Below are 20542 nucleotides of genomic sequence, written 5' to 3'. Positions count from 1 at the left end.
TCCCCCACTTCCCCATATCCACAGAGCCAGTTTTCTCATCATAGAAGCCAATCAGGTTGGTCAGGCATGACTTGCCCTTGGTGAATCCATGTTGACTGTTCCTGATCACCTTCCTCGCCTCCAAGTGCTTCAAAATGGATTCCTGGAGGACCTGGCTCCACGATTTTTCCACGGACTGAGGTGAGGCTGACTAGTCTGTAGTTCCCCAGATTCTCCTTCTTCCCTTTTTTAAAGATGGGCACTACATTAGCCTTTTTCCAATCGTCTGGGACCTCCCCTGATTGCCACGAGTTTTCAAAGATAATGGCCAATGGCTCTGCAATCACATCAGCCAACTCCCTCAGCACTCTCTGATGCATTAGATCTGGCCCCATGGACTTGTGCATGTCCAGCTTTTCTAAATAGTCCTTAACCTGTTCTTTCACCACAGAGGGCTGGTCACCTCCTCCCCATGCTGTGCTGCCCAGTGCAGTAGTCTGGGAGCTGACCTTGTTCGTGAAGACAGAGGCAAAAAAAGCATTGAGTACATTAGCTTTTTCCACATCCTCTGTCACTAGGTTGCCTCCCCCATTCAGTAAGAGGCAAGCACTTTCCTTGACTTTCTTCTTGTTGCTAACATACCTGTAGAAACCCTTCTTGTTACCCTTCACATCCCTTGCTAGCTGCAACTCCAATTGTGCTTTGGCCTTCCTGATTACACTCCTGCATGCTCAAGCAATATTTTTATACTCCTTCCTAGTCATCTGTCCAAGTTTCCACTTCTTGTAAGCTTCCTTTTTGTGTTTAAGCTCACTGAAGATTTCTGTTAAGCCAAGCTGGTTGCCTGCCATATTTGCTATTCTTTCTGCACAGCGAGATGGTTTGTTCCTGCACCCTCAGTAAGGCATCTTTAAAATACAGGCAGCTCTCCTGGACTCCTTTCCCCCTCATATTAGCCTCCCAGGGGATCCTGCCCATCAGTTCCTTGCTGCACTGTTCTGTGGATAAACTGAAGGTTTCAGTTTGCTCTTAGGCTGGCACCTTTCACCAATACTAAATTCACAAAAAAATAATGAAACTTAAAGCTGATATGCAAATGTGTAAAATATTTTCAAAAGCCATGTCGCACAGTTAAAAAAAAAATACAACTTCATATCTGACCACAGAATATGGGAAAGAAAGACACAGATTTTATCAACATCTGACATCTAACAAATACTTCCATTTTATTGTGCTACAGAATTACAAGGACTGGTGTTGTATTTAGTACAAGACCTACATCAGCCTCCTCCTTCTAAAGATTTAAAGTTTTCTAAATGTTCAATTAGGGCCTCCATGTCTGCAGACTCCAACAACCTGTTGATTAGCTCGTCCAGTGCCCCCTCACCACAGAGAAATTCCTATCAAACGAAAGAGAGAAGCATTAATGATTAGTATAGACCAGTATTTTTTGAATGCTGATCAATCAATAAAAATTCCTGGAATATATTTGCACGGAGCCTGATCTTTATGCATCAACCCATCAATCTTGCATTATCCCCTGCTTTGACATCAGTTTTGGGTGCTGTAAATGAGTCAGTTGAAGGCATGCTGCTGAAGAACAGCATACAGTTACATAGCATCTTCTTGGCAATAACGAAAGGAATTACTGGCAACATCTTGCATCTGTCAAACCCCATTGCGTAAAACAAGTTAACTAATCTAGCAAGAATTGATGGGATGTAGGATACTGTAATGAATAATGACCAAATTCTGATACCCTTACTCATGCTGAGTAGCAGCTTACTCACAAGACGTTCCATTGACTTCAATAGGACAATTGGTGGAGTAAGGGACTATTCAAAGTGAGTAAAGGTATCAGAACAGGATCCTAAAAAATAAGATGAACAAGTAAATATTCTAAATTGTCATGTTATTTATTGAACCTTGTCCGATTCTCCCCCACACTGTTGTTTTTGTAATGATCCTCACTTGTATGTCACATCTTAACATACTGTAAATATTCCAGGGCAGGGATCTGTACTCCTCTGTGTTCTCGCCTAGCTCATTGTTCAGCACACTTAAGTATGTGCTACTTGCTCTGTGACAGCAATAATATTAAATCTTAAACCTGAGCAATAAAATTTAAGTCTAATCCTAAAATGTAAATCCAAATCATAGAACAAACTCAATCTTGAAACCCACCCCAAGAGTTAAAAATCAATCCAAAACCTACTAGCCCAAAAGTTAAAATCATTCCAAAATCTACCTATGAACTGAACTCACACAGAATACTAGCGTATCATGTATTTGTTCAGCACATTCAAGTGAAAAAAATATAACCATATATAGAATTTTACCCAGAAATATAATGTCAGATAACCTTAAAAATAAACTTTTCCCTTTCCTTTAAAGGTGACCTGCAAAGTGCAAAAAAATAAATTTTAAAAAAGTGTGCTTGTGTGTGTTTTTTGCCTCTATACCATATAAAGACAGTCTGGAAGTGGTGGGTTTTTAATTTTTAAACAAACTTCTTCTTGCTTTTTTACCCTACACATATCAGGAATGTCAAGTCTAGTCCTCCCTGGTTTGGTGAAGGACTCACTGAATATCTCAGGTGAGTACTGTGTGCTTTATCAGGCCTTCTTTATACAATAGAGAAACAAAAATCAAAAGAATGGGGCTAGTGATTTTTTTTCTTTTGTATCTCACCTTTAATAATATATCACAACAGATGGAAAGAAAGATATAGGCTTTCCCAACCTATAACGATGTTCAGTAGTTAGTGGCATTTAATGGTACTTCACAATTTATGTCCACTATTAGCTTCTTGACAAATTTAGTAATTACTTTCACAAGATTAACTCTGGCTAATGATGTAATAAGAATTTATATAGGTACACACACACTGTCTCTCTTGAAAAGATTTTATATGTATTATCATAAACATAACTACCTTGATATTGCGGACGTCATATGAGATCCTGTGATCAGTGACTCTGTCCTGGGTGAAGTTATAGGTACGAATTCTCTCTGACTGTGCCCTTGTCCCTATCTGTACAACAACAACTTCTATTATTTTTTTGAGTTTTAAAAACAAAAACCCTTCAAAAGCAGCACATGAGCACCTTTAAACTGGATTGTAATAGATCAGCCTGTTCTGTAGATACATACAGTACTTAAACACACAGATTATTAATCTGATAACTGCCTCTTACACATTTTGGTCTACTGTATAAATATAAATTTTGCCAAGGTTTAAGACATTCCCCCCACCCGCCCCATTTCTGCATTGGCTCTGTAGTGATAACAGGAGTTAAAAAGTAGTTTAAGAAGCCAAAGTTGTCACTAATGTCAGCAAATATGTCTACACACAAATTAGGTCAACCAAGTAAGAAGATGCTATGTTTACAGTCACTCTTCAGAGCAGAACTGTACTATTGGAACAATCAGTATATACTATACTTTCATTAACAGCCCGATCCTGCAAAAATTTATGCAGGTGAGTAATTTCATATGTAAATAGCCTCATACAAGTGTATAGTTACTCCTGTGCATATGTGTTTTAAAGCAGTGGGCTTCACTTAGTATCCATTGACTTTAATGGGCACTTGACAGGCCTGCAGGGCCAGAATTTGAAAGATATTTAGGTGCTTAGTCAGCCTGAAAATTCCAATAGGTGCCTAGTCACCTAAACAAACTTGAAAATCTCACTCGTTGCCTATCTGCATCTTTAAGTGCCTAAATACCTTTCAAATTCTGGCCCTCAGTCACTAAAGAAAATACAATTACTTATAACTTTTGCTGGCAAAGAAAACCATGCTTGAACTAGTCAACCAGTTTCCATTATAACCATCCATTTCTAAAGAACACTCAAACTTTCTGAATAAACATTTTTTCAGCTGAAATGTTCCACAGTTGATCTCAGCTCAAAGATGCATTTGGGGGCAATTTGAGAAGAATGGTGTAGAGCTGTTCTTCAGTATCACAAGACTGAAAATATTTTCCCATTTTAAAAGTGAAAAGCCTCTAGCTGGTGCCAGTTCACTGTTTACATCTCCCATTCTGAATGGCTACTATCTTTACAAGGCAAGTAACTTTGCTTGGGACTCCCACAATCCTAGCTAGAAGAAACTGTAGGACTGCAATTCCCACTAATGATAATTAAAGGGGCACTTCTAATTACGTAATCAGCAAACTCAAATTGTACTCCCTATAACAAAGAGATGGTGAAGGAGCCATATTAGAGCATGGCTCAGAAAAATGAACATATGCGAAGGAATAAACAGAGTATTTGTGATATTGGGTGTCCTCTAGTGGTGACAAGATGGAGTTACAAACAAATCTGAAAGTTTCAAAACTGAATTTCAAGTAGTTTTTGGTTTTGTTTTGTTTTTTAAAATGGAGGGTGAGACCTAGGAAAATAGGTGTCCAACTTCCATTTAAAATCAACAGAAATTGGGTGCCTAACTCACCTAGGAGATTTTTAAAATCTCACTTGCAACCACATTTATATGTCCAAACAAGAAATTGATTTAATACATTGTGAAACATTAAGGGTGGGAGTTTCATTTTGGATGTCCAGTTCCCATTAATTTTAATCGAAAGTGCACATCCAAATCCCTTAGGTAGCTTTGAAAAATCTCAGCCTAAATTCTAAACAACAAGAGATAAAGGCTTCATCAGCTGTAGTGACTGAGTTAATTTAAATACAATCTGCAGTTAGTGGTTAAATAACTGACTTGGAAGTTTGTAAGTACTGAAGCTTTTTTTTTTTTTTTTTTTAATTGCTTCTGCCCACTGAAGAAGTTCACATTGTAAAGAGCAAGATGCTCAGAGCAAGAGATAAGAATGGTGGTGTACAGGGGGGAAAAAACAACCTTAAAACTTAACTTCAGTTTTAAGGTTAACTTAACTAACTTCAGTTAATTACAAGTTAATCAATATAAATTATTTCTTCCTCAACAGGTTGGCTAAACTTCCAAAAACATAATAAATTATCATATGGCTCTAAAGTGGCAAGATTTTTGGTATCAAGAATGTTCTTATTTTTCCCCACACTCTGCAGGAACCTAGCAATTATTGTATTTTAGAATTGGATTCAGAATGTGCCTACCACAACTCATTGGACTGGATTCTCATTTACACAAAAGCTCCTTTATATCACTTGTTAGTGTAAAAGAGCGTTAAAGAGGGTGTAAGTTACATGCAGTTATGAAGTTGGATTTGGTTAATTATATCCACATTAAGGCCCCCCCATACATTGCCAAAGCAACATAAACTGGCCTCCATGGTAATTAAGGGCCTGATTCTTATCTACATTTACAAGCACATACTTTCCTTTTTACCTACATCCGTGTGTACGTACCTCCCCTACTGCCCACACACACAAAAAAAGGGGGAAATTATTGTTGCTACCCCTGAAAGCTCAAAGCTATGGCATAATGTCATCTCCAAGTTTCAATAAGGAAAACATGTTGTCACCTGCAGTTTTCTAGCATTCTGCTTTTGGCTGAAGTCTTTCTCAATGATTTGTTGATACAACCTAGTTCTCAGTGTCCGCAGAGCTATTTCTTTGTTCAGTTGCTGTGATCGCTCCTGCTGGCACTCTACTGTTAGTCCTGTGTAGAATTCGAGAGAACACTGATCAAAGACCCATTATAACAAACAACAAACAGGATTAATCCTAAAACATTAGTAAAATGAAACCTTTCAGACCTCTTGCTCTTACTCTAAGGGCCTGTTCACACTAGGATAAAAGATGTGTTTTTAAAACATTTTAGCTAAAACATTTTAGTTAGTATATTTTAGAACTGTAGTGTAAATGGGACAAGTTTTAACACAGCTGGTAGAGGTGAACTTGAGGGGGTTTTTTAATTGAGGTTCATTGGACCACTTTTAATTATGGTGCATCTGGGAGTCCAGGGTTCATCTAAACCAGCTAACATGTTAAAATATAATTTGCCCTGTCTACACTAGGATGTTTAAAATAATAATATAGGGTTACACTGTGTGTGTGTGTGTGTCTGTGTGTGTAATTATATAGCACTTTTCATCAACAGACCTCAAAGCACTTTACACAAGGAGATACTTATCTCAGTCCTTTGTTTACATAGGACCTGATGCTGCAAACTGTACCCTCCATTGTCACTAACTTTAATGAGAGTTAAGGGTCCTCAGTTTATAGAAGTTATTTACATCTTCCACAATGTCCCTGTCTCACTGCAAAGTGTGGTCCATTTATTAAGTGTGTCACATTGTAAAGATAAAATTGATCATGCAATTTTTGACATAAGCGAACATACACCCCTGCAAAAAATGAGAAGGGACCTGACTTTCTCTGTATTGGCTGCTGTCCTGCCAGCTGTTCTGTGCAGACAGACCCCAGTGCCTAAAGTGAAGCAGCATGTAGGATCAGAGCCTTTGATTTGGGGATCTAGGCTGTGTGCATCTATGCACTAAAAAGCAAAGGTTAAAAATACAAAATCCCAAACACACTTACCAGTGGGAATATGAACTATTCTCACAGCACTGTCCGTTTTGTTAACATGTTGCCCTCCTGCACCTTTGGCCCTAAAAGTATCTATACGCAAATCCTTAGGATACACTTTAACGTCTACCTAGAGTCAAAGAAAATTAAGTTACCATCTGCTCATAACTATTTTAAAGAGATACGATCAGTTTAAAAACACCACTTCTGTCCAAAATTTGCTTGCCTCCCATTGTTACCGGTAACACCTAGGTTACTCTAACTGAAAGAAATTAGTGAATAAACAACATTTCTGTTCTTTTCCGTTTGTTTACTCTGTGCCTTTGATAATTATTTGTGTGTAGTCAATTTCACTGTTTCCCCTGTGCAATCAGTCAGTTTCCCCTGTTTGTGCAAAATCTTTCACATAGCAAGAGGGGAGAGAAAAATCATTAAAGAATAGGAAAATGTTATTGTAAAACCACAACAACTGGCAGGGAGACTCCGAAGCAGATGAAGTACCAGAAACTCCTTTTGCTTACACACCAGTGTGGATTTACACTACACCAAAAGGCCCCAATCCTACTAACACTTATGGATGTGCCTAATTTAACTCCCCTGTGTAGTCCCATTGATTTAAGTACATGTGTAAGTGTTTGCAGGATAAGGGCCTAAAACTGCTGAAGAACAGAGAAAGGCTACTAGTCATTATCTGTATTGTGGTAGCACCTAGAGGCAGGCCCGTCCACAGCAATTCTGGGCCCCAGGGCAGAACAGTCAACGGGCCCCCTAGAAAGGATACGCACGGCATCCTCTACAGTTGGGCCCAGGGGAACCTTCGCTTTTTTTCAGTCTCCTACTGCCTGTGTTTCTGTGGATCATTTTCTCTAATACACGTTTACCAACCAGAGAGATCCTAACTTTCAGCTCTTCCCTATGGGTATCTATCCAGCTGCCTTTCCCATCCACCTGGGACTGGTGCAAGCTCCAGAGCTGCTTCAGAATTTATTTGTTTCTCAGATACCACCCACTCCCTTCCCCATTATATCACCAAAGGAGTTTCTTCTCATTGGCCTTTGGGAGGATGAGGCAGAATAAACTGCAGTTTCTGTAACTGTGTCACTACCTGAAGGCGCTGTGTCTGAAACCTGCAGTGCAATGTCTCAATACTGAAGAATTCCCTCTCCCCTTCCTTCCCCAGGCCAGGGGTAACCTGATGCCCTAGTAACCAGCCGAGATCTGCGTGCGTGCGTGTTTTTTTTTCAGACAACCGGTCAAAAAACTAGGAATGTATCCAAAGGTACTTGAGCATGCAAATGCCATAACTCAGGTCCCAGTGGGGAACCATTACAGCTGTTATTATTCATGCATTTGTATTACAGTAGCACCTCTGGGTCCCAACTGAAATCAGGGCTCTATTGTGCAGGGTGCTGTACACACTCATGGAGACAGTTCCCTGCCCTAGAGAGACTACAATCTAAACAGAAAAGACAAACAAAGGAAGGATTGCTATCACCATTTTACAGATAGGAAATTGAGGCCCAGAGAGATTTTCTGTCCCCCTCCGTTCCCTGAACCAGACCACAAGCAGCCAGAGAATTCCCCTGCCATGGGCACTGCATTGTGCCATCATAGGCAGCCCTACACTGCACACTCCAGCCGTGGGAGGCAGGAAGTCGAGGGCAGAAAGTAGAACACAGAGCTCCTACGGCTGTACCCCAAGGACCATCCTTCATTTCTGTGTAAAAACTCTTCCAAGAAATAAGCATGAACTTCCAAGACATGACAATAAATACACTGAAAAGCAGTCAAGCTGTTTGAGCCATTCCTAAATCCTACAGCTAAAAGAATCCCAACACTCTACATTTGTGGCACACAATTCTGCACATATACTCATTTGCATATGCAACAATCTGAAAAGGAGGTCAAACTAAGGTTCCTTTAAAAATATGGCCCTTTATGCCTACATTTAGGGAATACTTAATATAATGTTGCCTAAAGGTTAGAGCAGCACACTGGGTTCTCTCTGTCTGTGCCACTGATTCATTGGGTTTCCTTAGGCAAGTCATTTAATCTCCCTGAGCCAAATTCATTGTGACATTGTGTTCAGGGCTAATCCCCATCCCTCTGCCAATTTCCCACCCAGAACATGAAGGAAAATCCCAACTAAAAGTCTGGCTGAAACAAACAGAGTACTAATATATGGGAGAGGGAGGGTCCCAACGTATTTACCTACTGTGTGCTCATGGGCTTTATAAACCCACAGCTGTGGATGTATGAAAATTCTCACGATAATCCCCCAAGGCCGGTATGTCCCTCTTTGACATATTACTCATGCACCAGTTGAAACTCTTTTTGGAGCATTACACTCTTACTCATAGATTCCAAGGCTGTGATCAGCTAGGAGTCTGACCTCCTGCATAACATAAGCCCCGGAATTTCCCCAAAACAATTCCCACAGCAGATCTTTTAGACCTTGATTTTAAAATGGTCAGCGATGGAGCATCCACCAGGATTATTATTAGTGAACATAAATAAATCCTCTGGTGAGACTCCATCACTGTTCCCTTTACAACAGTCCCAACAGCAACACATCCCCACCCCCAACTACCAGCCCCGATCTCCAATCATCCCATCACCCCCAAATACGAGTGATAATCCCCTAATGAAATCAGCCACATGACCCCAAAGAACAGCCACCAGCCCCAAATCAAAATAGCCTCAAACACCACCCCCACCACCAGCCCTGCGCTGTCACCAAAACACCCTCCCCTTCCCTCCCCCTTCCCAAACCCACCCTGCCCTCTCCTCCCTGGCGGACCCCAGACAAAGCCCGGCTGGCGCCCAAAGTGGCACTGCCAGTGCCTTTGCTGAAGATGTTGGTCCAGCAGCTGCTGGATCCTGAGTCTGATCTCGAGTCTTCCCCTCAGCAGTCCTGTGCCCAGCACCTTCCCCACAGCCGTCCCTGCCTACCTCTGCCCCCCACCCTCCACCCCTGCTCTTTTCACTTCCCAGCCCAGTTCCCCGCAGCCATCCCCAGCCTGGTTCTTCCACCTCCCCAAGCCTGGCTGCCTCCCCCGCATGGATGCAGAAAGTTTCGCTCCTGGATACAAAGTTGCAGCGATTGTTGCTGCCGCCGACCTGGCTCTTCCCCCTGGCTCTGCCCCCCGGCACAGCTGGGGGGGCTACTTCCTCGACACACCCTCCAGTGCCCCTCCTACCCAGCCCTCTCCATCAGGGTGCATGGAGTCTCGTGGGCCGGTGCGGGGACTCAGGAGCATGCGCCTAGGAGCCCTTCAGCCTGCCTGGGCGATTTAAAATGGCCTGGGGCTCCTGGCCAGCACTACCACAACAGTGGGCGGGAGCCCCCAGGCCCTTTTAAATCACCTGGGCCCCTGGGCAATTGCCCCCTTTGTCCCTCCCTCCCCACCCCCGTCGGAGGGCCTGCCTAGAGGCCAAGGGCTTCATTGTTCAAGGCACTCTACAAACATCTGTACAAACTTTGTCAAGTCAATGGTTCTTATGTTACTAAACTGTCTAGGCATTTTTGAAAATTACAGCTTAGGTACAAGTTTAATTTTAAGCACCAGGTTCGAAGATTTTGGCTGAGGTCTATGCCAGGATAGGTAGGGTTAGAAGGGCCTTAAAAGCTAAGACAAGTAGTTCATACTTGATGTGGTGGAAAAGGGGGAGCCAGTGGAGGGATGCAAAGAGGGAAGTGACCTGGTCAAAGTGACAAGCCTGGAAGATGATTTTTGCTGCCGTGTTTTTAATGGATCTAAGTGAAACAAGACCAAAAGGGAGTTTGCAGCAGTGAAGAGCGAGACACTGAGGGCCTGGACCAGAGTTTCAGCTGTATGGACTGAGAAGAAAGGCTGGATCTTGGAAAAGTACAGAAATGAGTGGCAAGATTTAGACACAATTTAGATGTGTGGTAAAGGGCTGAGCTGAAGGTGATACCTAGACTCTAGGTCTGAGTGATGTGGGGAGGGTAGTGTTGTCCACAGTGATTGAGAAAGGAGGGAGTGGGGAGAGCTTGCAGGGAAAGAGTAAGAGCCATGTTGAGTTTAAGCTGGACATCCACAAGGAGATTTCAGAAAAACAGCCCAAAGCGCTAGTTCAGATTTGGAGTGTATCTAAGAAGAGGAAAGAACCAATAATAAGATGTGTGATTGAAAAGAAAAAAGAATATTCAGAAAGGTTGATTGTATCATACCAAACTTTTGTCTGGATGTACTCCCAAGCCTCAATACATTCTTTAATTTAGAATCTGTTTTACTCCTAGTGAGTCAGTTTTGTGAATGCCAGGAGCCGGAGAGCTTAACAACATTAACTTCCATAGAATCATAGACGTGTAAGACTGGAATGGACCTCGAGATACCATCTAGTCCAGTCTCCTGCACTCAAGGCAGGACTATGTACTAGACGAAACCTGATAGGTGTTTGTCTAACCTCTTCCTAAAAACCTCCAATGACAGATATTTCACTACCTCCCTAGGCAATTTGTTCCAAAGCTCAACTACCCTGACAGTTAGGAAGTTTTTCCTAATGTCTAACCTAAACCTCCCTTACTACAATTTAAGCCCATTGCTTCTTGTCCTATCCTTAGAGGTGAACGAGAACAATTTTTTGCCCTCCTTGTAACAACCTTTTATGTACTTGAAAACTGTTACGTACCCCGTCACAAACCCAATTTTTTCAATCTTTCCTCAGAGGTCATCTTTAATCATTTTTGTTGCTATCATCTGGACTTTCTCCAATTTGTTCACATCTTTCCTGAAATGTGGTTCCCAGAACTGGACAATAATCCAGAAGAGGTCTAATCAGCGCGGAGTAGAGCAGAATTACTTCTCATGTCTTGCTTACAACACTCCTGCTAATACATCCCAGAATAATGTTGCTTTTTTTGCAATATTACACTGTTCACTCATATTTAGCTTGTGATCCACTATGACCACCAGATCCCTTTCTGCAGTACTCCTTCCTAGGCAGCATTTCCCATTTTGTATGTGTGCAACTGATTGTTTCTTCCTAAGTGGAGTACTTTGCATTTGTCTTTATTGAATTTCATCCTATTTACTTCAGACCATTTCTCCAGTTTGTCCAGATCATTTTGAATTTTAATCCTATCCTCCAAAGCACTTGCAACTCCTCCCAGCTTGGTATCATCCACAAACTTTATAAGTGTACGCTCTATGCCATTATCTAAATCACTGATGAAGATATTGCACAAAACTGGGCCCAGGACCAATGCCTGTGGGACCCCACTCGATATGCCTTCCAGCTTCACTGTGAAACACTGATAACTACTCTCTGGGAACGGTTTTCCAACCAGTTATGCACCCCTGGTATAGTAGCTCCATATAGGCTGTATCTCCCTAGTTTGTTTATGAGACGGTCATGCGAGTATCAAAAGCCTTACTAAAGTCAAGATATACCACATCTACCATTTCCCCCCTATCCACAAGGCTTGTTACCCTCTCAAAAAAAAGCTCTTAGGTTGGTTTGATACAATTTGTTCTTGACAAATCCATACTGACTGTTACTTATCACCTTATTATCTTCTAGGTGTTTGAAAATTATTGGTTGGCTATTTGCTCCATTATCTTTCTAGATACTGAAGTTAAGCTGACTGGTCTGTATCCTTATGCCCTTGAATTGCACTGTACCTCAGGCAGTAGTGGATTTCTAAAAAGTTGCTTTTGAAGATCCAATAAAGTTTGTAGGGAATCATTTAGCCAGGTGCTGAGTCACAGCCTTGCACAGAAGAAAAGCTTGTGTATCCTTTGTTGGGACTTGACAATACACGTTGGCACCAATAAAAGAATAGCAGTAACTTGACTTAGTCCTTGGGGTTTGTTGTTTTAAATATAACACTCAAATGCCAAAAAGAAAAGCCAGGAAGACACTTCAATTTTATTCTGATTAAAGGTTAGTTTACCTCCTCTGGCTGAGGTAGGACAACAACTGACATTGTCCCAGTGTGAATACGCTGCATTCTTGATGATAGGCCAGTCTCAGGAATTCGCTGAACTCTGTGAGTCCCTCCTTCATATTTCAAATACCTGTAGACACAGTCTCCCGAAATATGAGCAGCTGCATGGTGCAATCCGCCTTTAAAGACAAATAATGCATAAGAGGTATAATCCAAAGACACAGCTTTAACTTAGTCTTGTTGGCAGAAAGAACAGAACATTATCATACCAATCTCAGCTAGTGTGTAGTTCAGAATGTCAAAGGTCCAACATTTATAATCTGCATAATTCTGGTACATCTCAAACATTTCTTTGGTGAACTGTTGGCAAATGTCACCTAAAAAATTAAATATTTAGACAGCACAACATGAAATATAAGTTTATAGACTCTTCCCTGAAAATTACCAGTTTTTAGCATTAGCAGTAACTCTAAAGATCATTGTCATTGGAGATAATTTATCTGCATAAAGCACTAATACTCATCTCTACAAAGTGCTATTTTACATTATTAAAATGTAAGAGAAACAATTGAAGCCTTGAAAACCTGGATGGAGGTTTGGTGTAACCTTTACTTGTGATGACTTTGCTGACCTCCAGTGGTTCTGCCTGATGTCACTTCTAATAGAACATCACTTTCATCATGTTTCTCCCTTGGCACTATACTCTGGAAAAGCTGAAAAGAAAGAAAATATATTAGTTTCTCCCTTCCTGACCAAATTTACAGCCAGTCCTCATGGTTGCATCAGTCTGAACATGCACAAACCCCAGACTTGTAAATGCAAATCAGGTATTTAGGAGTGAAAATTGCCCCGTCAGTGTTGTAGTCTGAGATTCCTGGCACACAACGGTGAGATTTTGGTGTGTTAATGGAGGCTAACTGCAAATTTGACCCCACAATGCCAAGCATGAGACCACCAAATCAGCCACTGCAGCCTCCCTTGTGAACATAATGATATTAGCCAGGAAAGTCAGTTTACACTGACACTGACCTTATTTTTCAGATGATTCTATTTCATACAATCAGATTATCTTAATTTTCTAAAATACAGACACTTGAGTCACAACATAAATCCTTCCACTGGATTTCTTTCAGCTTCTCTTATTACAATTATTTTCACACACTGGTCTCATTTAACTGACGAAAATGATAAAGAATTGAAAGTTCCACGAGGATAAAGCCTTTCCAGACATGTCTGTACACTCTCTGCTGCCATGAACAACTGGCAGAACTCCATGCCATGTCTTCATAGCATAGTGGTTCACTGTGTTACAGACTTTTCAATGACAGCAAATGAACAAGCACACATACAAAAAGTGTCTAAAAGAAAGAGCTTCTAAGGTGCATTTGGCAGTAGACAGACTTTCCAACAGTACACATTTCCAGGTCTTTTCCAGTGAGAAAACAGAAGCTAGACCTGTTTCTTTAACGGCAAGTGTTATAGTCTGCTGTTAAGAAAATCTTGCCTGGAACAATAAAATTGCATGGCTGTATGAAGACTTGTAAATGAAGATGTCAAGAGATGTTCATCTTAAAGACTCTGTACCTTCACCTCTAGCTCACCTTTTTGCAAAATGTGTTGATTTTTTGGTTAATGATTTCCTTCTCTTCTAAGGCAAGTTCTAGCAGCTGTTTTTCATCTGTGCTGTCTAGCTCTAAATTCCAATGATAGAAATAAATGTTAACCAATCTTATTTAGTTTAGAGCACATTGTAATACAAATGCCAAATTACGCCTATTACAATGGATAACAGCTTCCATTGCAGGGAATTACTTATTCTCAGTATAAAATACCAAATAACGACAGAAGCATAAGATGATGTATATTACTAATTAAATGTTAGCCCTGGATGGCTTGGGAGACTGGAAATGGGGCACAGAGGATTTTACCTCTACGTCTCAAGTTCAAACCTAGCCAAAGTCAGTAGCAGATAAAAGTTATTCCCCATGCCACAGCTCTTCACAGGCATATGTGAAACAAATTGATAATCTAATTCCTACTAAAACTAATCACTATTTACACTAATTGGCAAACTTGTTGGCAGCCTCAACAGCGAGGCTACGAACTGAATGGGCGGGGATCCAGAACTATCCCGTTACTGAGAATGAATGGGGTCCCAATATATCAGGATTTTTATCTGTGTGTTTGTTTTTAAAAGTAAATTTATGGTGGATCAACAACGCTGGAGACCAACATCCTCTATTTTACCAAAGGAAGAGGAAGAGCAAGGGCCATGGCAATCTAAGCTTTCCCACCAATATATCTCATCCTTGATCTAGCACGGGGTGGGCAAATTTCACTGCCAGTGTTGCATAATTACCAAATTTGTAAGCTCCAGTCCTTGCATTTCTTCCTAGTCCTAATATTAATAATGGTATCATCAGCAATTTCTGCTACCTTGCTTTCCCCCCTCTATCTTCCACATCATCAGTCAATATGTTGAAAACCACTGGGCATAGTTTTGATTGTGGGATAACCATTTGTTTATTTCACTCCACATGAGAGTTCTCAAATATCTTCAAGGAACTAGTATTTCACATAAGGTTAAATTGAAGCCTGACAATTCAGGGCCTGGGGTTGAGCATCTCCAAAGAGATGTGCAAAGTCCATAATTTAATAGATATCAATGAACCAAACACCAATATCCAAATTTAAATGACAACGTCAAGTCTGACATGTACTATAAATCATGCCCCCTGCCCAAATAAATAAGCCTCACCTAAAATATGTCCCTAAGAAGAAAATTGTCATTAGCCCTATGAAACAAGGACTACAGTAGTCTTAAAACAAAGTTTCTAGAATATTTTAGCTAAAGACAGCATTCCCGTAACTTTGAATGTATAATGGACATGACACTGACCTGCTCTGCAAAGTTGGTCACTCTGAGGCCTCAAGAGTAGGTGCGGTGGGGCTAAAGCAAAACAAAATGGGAGGATCTAGAAGGCTTTAATAGGGACATGGAGGACCCTCAGGAAAATGTATGTGCCTAGTGTATTGCTCCCTGAGTGACTTGTTTCAAATTCTGGGTAATAAGGCACATCGCATCATAAAAAAATACTGCTTTGCATAAACAGATGTATTTTACTTACTTGTACACATGGATTCTATCTCTTGAATTTCTCTTTCTGCCTCTTGTATTTCTTGAAATGCAGCTACAAGGGTGGATAAATGAGTATGTCTTCTGCTCAGAGTACTTCGATCATACTCATTCACTGAGCCACTATTTAACAACTGGCCAACCCGCTGGTATTCTCTGTTTAAGGTCTCTAGATATTTTTCCACAGCTTCATGCTTCCACAGTGCTCTAAAATCCTGATGATATCTCCTTGACCAATCATTAAATGACAGAGTAGGTTTAACTATATTCAGTAAATAATTGCGTCTAAAGAGAGATAGTTCCACCATGTGACCTATCCTTTTAACAAGAGGAGAGCAGTGATGGTGATAGCGATGGAAACAATTAGCAAGCAGACTTCTAAAAAGCCCAACGCCTCGGTGAGGTTTCATCTCAGCTTTTACTGTTCACCACCTGAAATTTAAAGCAGATACAATATGGGCCACTTTTTCATTGGCTTTTTTTTTTTTAAATGTGTATTTTAAAATGCTAAATAGGGACCAAATCCTGCTCTTAGTTGCATCAGTGTAATGCCATTCCACCTTAGATGGAACTATCCCAGACTTAGGTCTGGAACACACTAGGAACTTTTACTGGCATAGCTATGTTGGTTAGCAGTGTGAAGAAAGTCACATCCCAATTAACATAGCTATGCCGGTGAAAGCCAAAGCACAGACACAGTTATACTGTCAAAAGAGTCCTTTTGCCAGTATAGCTTATTTGATTTGGGGAACTGGTTTAAGCTATTATACTGGCAAAAGAACTTTCTTGCGGATATAAGCTGCATCTACAGTTGGGGGGGTTGCCGGCATAGCTCTGCCAGTATATCTATACCAGCAAACAGCGAACCGCGGCCACTAAGAGCTGCGAGCGGCCGTACCTGCAGACGCTCAGGTAAACAAAGCGTCTCGCGGCCTGCCCAGGGCTTACCCTGAACAAGCCGCAAACCAAGTTTGGGAACCACTGCACTAGTGTAAGTGAGAGCAGCAGAGCATGGCCATGAGTGTATTAGTAACACTGGCCCTGATCTTACAACAGGTTAATTGGCAAGACTACTGACACATGCATCAATGTTTGCAGGATTGGAGCCATTGCAACAATGCTACATAGCCTACTGTGCATATATTTCAAAATTAAACTTACAAATAAGGGACATAAAATAATTTCAATAAATAAAAAGAAAGCAGTCTTAAATACAACTAATTTGTCTGAACTATTCCACAGTGATGCAAGACCAGTAACATAGTACCGGTACTTATTCCTTTTGAAAATTATGGCCATTGTTCAGGGAAAGGTCTCCATTTCTTCACCAGTTTGTACATTTCACATCACAGATCCTGTTTTGAACCTTTTCCAGTTTGTAACTGGAAGTCCTGATGTTGTGGCCTATCAAGGGGCCTAAATCTGCATCCCATATTCACATGAATAGTCCTTACTCTGACAAGTAGTCCTATTGACTTCAGTGAGACTGTGACACAAGAAAGGATTCGTTATGGAACTGAGGGTTCCTACCACCTCTGCCAATACTGTGAGCCCTTCTGTCTTTGTCAATATTTCCTCATCCTTCCTGTGTCAATTTGAGGGGAAACAGGTCACCTTATTTTGGTTGGCAATCCACCATTCCTTCAACTAACGAAACCTTTTCTCAAGGCATTGGTTCAAGAGAGGTCATCTTTTCCCTGCCAAAGGATAGCACTGTACACCATTTTTAAAAGTGTTTTGATCCTGAATTGTAACACATTTAAGGCAAAAAGTATATGTGTTTTCGGGTGACCTATTTCAAAAGATGCAGGTAATTCCATTTTAGGAGGGGAAAACTCAAGCTTCTATTAACTTGTTTGCAAAAGTTTTAGGGTTTCTTGCAGAAAGAAAACAAAATACTCAGTAGGAATGGATTAAGTCAAGGGGAAATTCCATGAAGTTCCCTGTGGAGTTTCCTCTGCATCTTCTCCCCAACAAGGAGAGGTTTGGAGTTTGTGGAGGAAGTAGGAGATGCTGCCTGGAAACCAACATAAAGAGCATCCCAGATAATTATAACCGCTGAAGTGGATTATAGGGGAAGAGATCCCCTCTCAGATAACCACATGCTAGGACTTTTCAGAGAAAGAAATCTGAAGAATTGCACTGCCTGAAGTGACAGGGTTTAGAGAGCAATAGGATGCAGGGCACTCCCTCCCTCAAGAACTTCCTGCCTCAAGAAAGGAGGAAGAAGAAATAGTCACCGTCTCACTACAGAATAACCATGAAGGACAAGGTCCTTGTATTTATTTCTGAAGGCCTGATTCTTTGGCGCCTTGCACCTTGTGTCAGTATTTACACCTGTGAAAAATGCTATCATTCTGCTATGGTAACATTTTACACCTACTTCTCAGAGGTGTGATTGACGACACAAAGTGCAAGACTCAGAGAATGAGGGAAGGAACCTTCCCCCGCAACAGTCAAAATTCTCAAGACAGATACAAAAGACCATGAGATTTGTTTTAAATAAATTCCATAATAGTTATACTAATCTCAGTGGGAGTTCTTTGTCTTATCTTCTATTTTTTTAACTCATGGAGACAGAAATATTTTTACAAATTAAATACTTCAGGGTCATTTTCTTTTAACACATCAGACACAGATGTGGGCAAGTAGGTATATACCATGTATGTCACAGCATGCCAGTTTTAATTTCTTGATATCATGATTTCTTTTGGGTCAGTAGCAGATATTTTTTGTTCACCTTCAGGCCTTTTATTAACACGCCACTATAACTCTCTAATTCCATCCACTGTGTCAGTGATCCTATTGTTAACTATCATGGCAAGAAGAGTATTTCAAATTGTTGACCTGTCAGTGTCACAGGCATTGAAGGAATCGGAAGAATTCCTTTGCACCTCCCACCTTTCACAAGCTGGCTAGATCCTGCTTAGCCCCTGGTATAAATTATAGCAACCTGAGGGCTGCTCTAATTGACACTTGGCTACTGATAGCCCCAAGGGGTTGTTCTGGTGGCTGAGAAGAGCCATAGCAGAGACTACACATCTTTTTCCTTGCCCATATCTTGACATGCTTCTGTCAGAACAATGCACAATCAGGGCAGTCATCTACAGCCCTGGACTTAATTGCACACCCCCAAATTTAGACCTTACTTAAAAAGATGCAATTCACTGATGTCAATAGAGTTTCACCTGCTTATACCAGGTCAACTTGGTCCACAATTTTCTATGTTGACTCAATTAACTGCATTATAAAAAATATATGGAACACCACTATGAGAGACAGAGTAACTGATGTTCTGAAATGCAGAAGTACTCAATAATTCTTTATAATACAGCCTCACCTGAGCTCTTTGGAAATTAAAAACAACAAAAAATAATATTTTATGATACCTAAACTACTGCGTGGTTCAGACAAACTGGGCAGGTGCACTGCCTAGAAAAAATTACACACAAATAATTATCCTTTTCTTAAATAGACAGTCAGATTAAATTTGTCCCAAAATGTAAGTATTTTGAAGTCAAACGTTTACAAGATTTATGGCCAATACACATGTTTCTATTAATTTTTTTAAAATTCCAATTAAAGCTGGTTTTTTTGTTTTGTTTTTTTAAACAAATAAACATTCTCCTGCAATGTTTGCAATCAAAACACTGCAGGCTCCTAGTTAGTGCATCAGAACCAGAAAGTGAAACTGATGGTGAAAAAATTGAGATTGACTAGTACATTTTCACTGTCCAATCAGAGCGATAATAAAAAACAAAGCAAGAAGTAAATTAGATTTTAAAATGTCTTTCAGTTTTAATAATTAAAGGCACTATTAGTAACAGAAAAAATGTAATTCTTAAAAATATTAGTTTTAATGTGATGGTTTCAGTTAAGGTTCATTTATTTCAACTTGAATAATAACTTAAAACACACCTATCCAAGGCTTTAGATGCCCTAGCACACCACTAACAATACAATTAAATCTCATCAGCATTAAAGTGATCAATTCAGCCAGCTAGCTACTCCCTTCCATCCCTTCATCATTATAGGAATATATGATATTAGTAAAGCTGAAAAATATATTTGTAAAGTTAAAATCACTATCTAACTGAAATCTCAGATGCAGTTACAGTTAATTTTAGGTTGCTCTGGCTTTTCCAATTAACCCCTTTGCTCTTTATTCTCCATGCCACCTTCCTTGCAGCAGCTCTCTTCCTAGGGCTAACATCCCAGCCCTGCTAGAGGTGATGATACCTTCGGAACCAAGGGCCCTCCTCGAGATGCATTTTACCAACAAAAAATTATAGCACAGAATTTTAAAATAAACTTGCCCAGAGAAGAACAGACAGAGACAGTACCTTATAACATGCAGCCATTACAGAGAGGAAGAGAAAGACTGAAAAGGAACTACCACTCCCAGCATTCTTGCTAAGCACTACAGCTCCCAGAATGCCTCAGTCACAGGGTTGTTAACCCTTTTTTTCATTATAAGCCAGAAAGGAAACATACTCATATATGGAGAATATGCAATTTCTAAAAATATTATTAACGTTTATTATTATTTACTTCTTATTATTTTATTTTATTGTGGCAGTGATCAAAAGCCCCCAGCCAAGGTCCTTATTGTGTAGCAGCTGGCACAACAATATAAATAAAATGCATCCTTTCATCACTTGTGTGGAATTCAATATTGCCAAATGCAGCTATTCAAAAATCATGAGTCAGGTCCTTAAAAATCATGAGATTGACTAAAAATCATGCGTTTTCAAAGAATAATCAATTTCAGGTTTTTATTTGACTTGTTGGTTTATGGGTAGTGCAGGTCAGGAATTTTTTGAGTAAACAGTTTTTCCATCAGAAACTGCCAATTCTGGGAAGGGATTCAGCTTGCATTTGTATCTCACAGAATTTTTCCTCCTAAACCCTACACTCGTCAGAATGTGCCTTAGACGTTGATGATTTTAAATCATCAAATTATCTTCTCACATTAAAATATGATTTAACACTTAAAATCTTAGACAGGTAAATAAAGGTTATTATTAAATTATATGAAAGTCAC

General features: G+C 40.3%; 1 protein-coding gene across 1 annotated transcript; it reads right to left on the bottom strand.

The window, feature by feature from the left end:
- Nucleotides 1-1155: 1155 nt before the first annotated feature.
- Nucleotides 1156-19888, bottom strand: LOC112103182 (peptide chain release factor 1, mitochondrial). Its single transcript, XM_024194810.3, has 10 exons — nucleotides 19842-19888; nucleotides 15491-15930; nucleotides 13964-14055; nucleotides 12994-13075; nucleotides 12632-12739; nucleotides 12369-12541; nucleotides 6461-6578; nucleotides 5443-5579; nucleotides 2915-3013; nucleotides 1156-1379 (listed from the first exon to the last, which is right to left on the bottom strand). The coding sequence occupies exons 2-10, from the start codon at nucleotides 15906-15908 to the stop codon at nucleotides 1260-1262; spliced, it is 1347 nt and encodes a 448-aa protein (XP_024050578.1). The 5' UTR covers nucleotides 15909-15930; nucleotides 19842-19888; the 3' UTR covers nucleotides 1156-1259.
- Between the last annotated feature and the right edge of the window lie 654 nt (nucleotides 19889-20542).

The sequence above is a fragment of the Terrapene carolina genome, unplaced genomic scaffold (assembly GCF_002925995.2).
Source record: "Terrapene carolina triunguis isolate 2854851 unplaced genomic scaffold, T_m_triunguis-2.0 Scaffold18, whole genome shotgun sequence".
Taxonomy (NCBI): domain Eukaryota; kingdom Metazoa; phylum Chordata; order Testudines; family Emydidae; genus Terrapene; species Terrapene triunguis.
The sequence above is the reverse complement of the archived record's forward strand: the minus strand, read 5'-3'. Positions and strand labels throughout refer to the sequence as shown.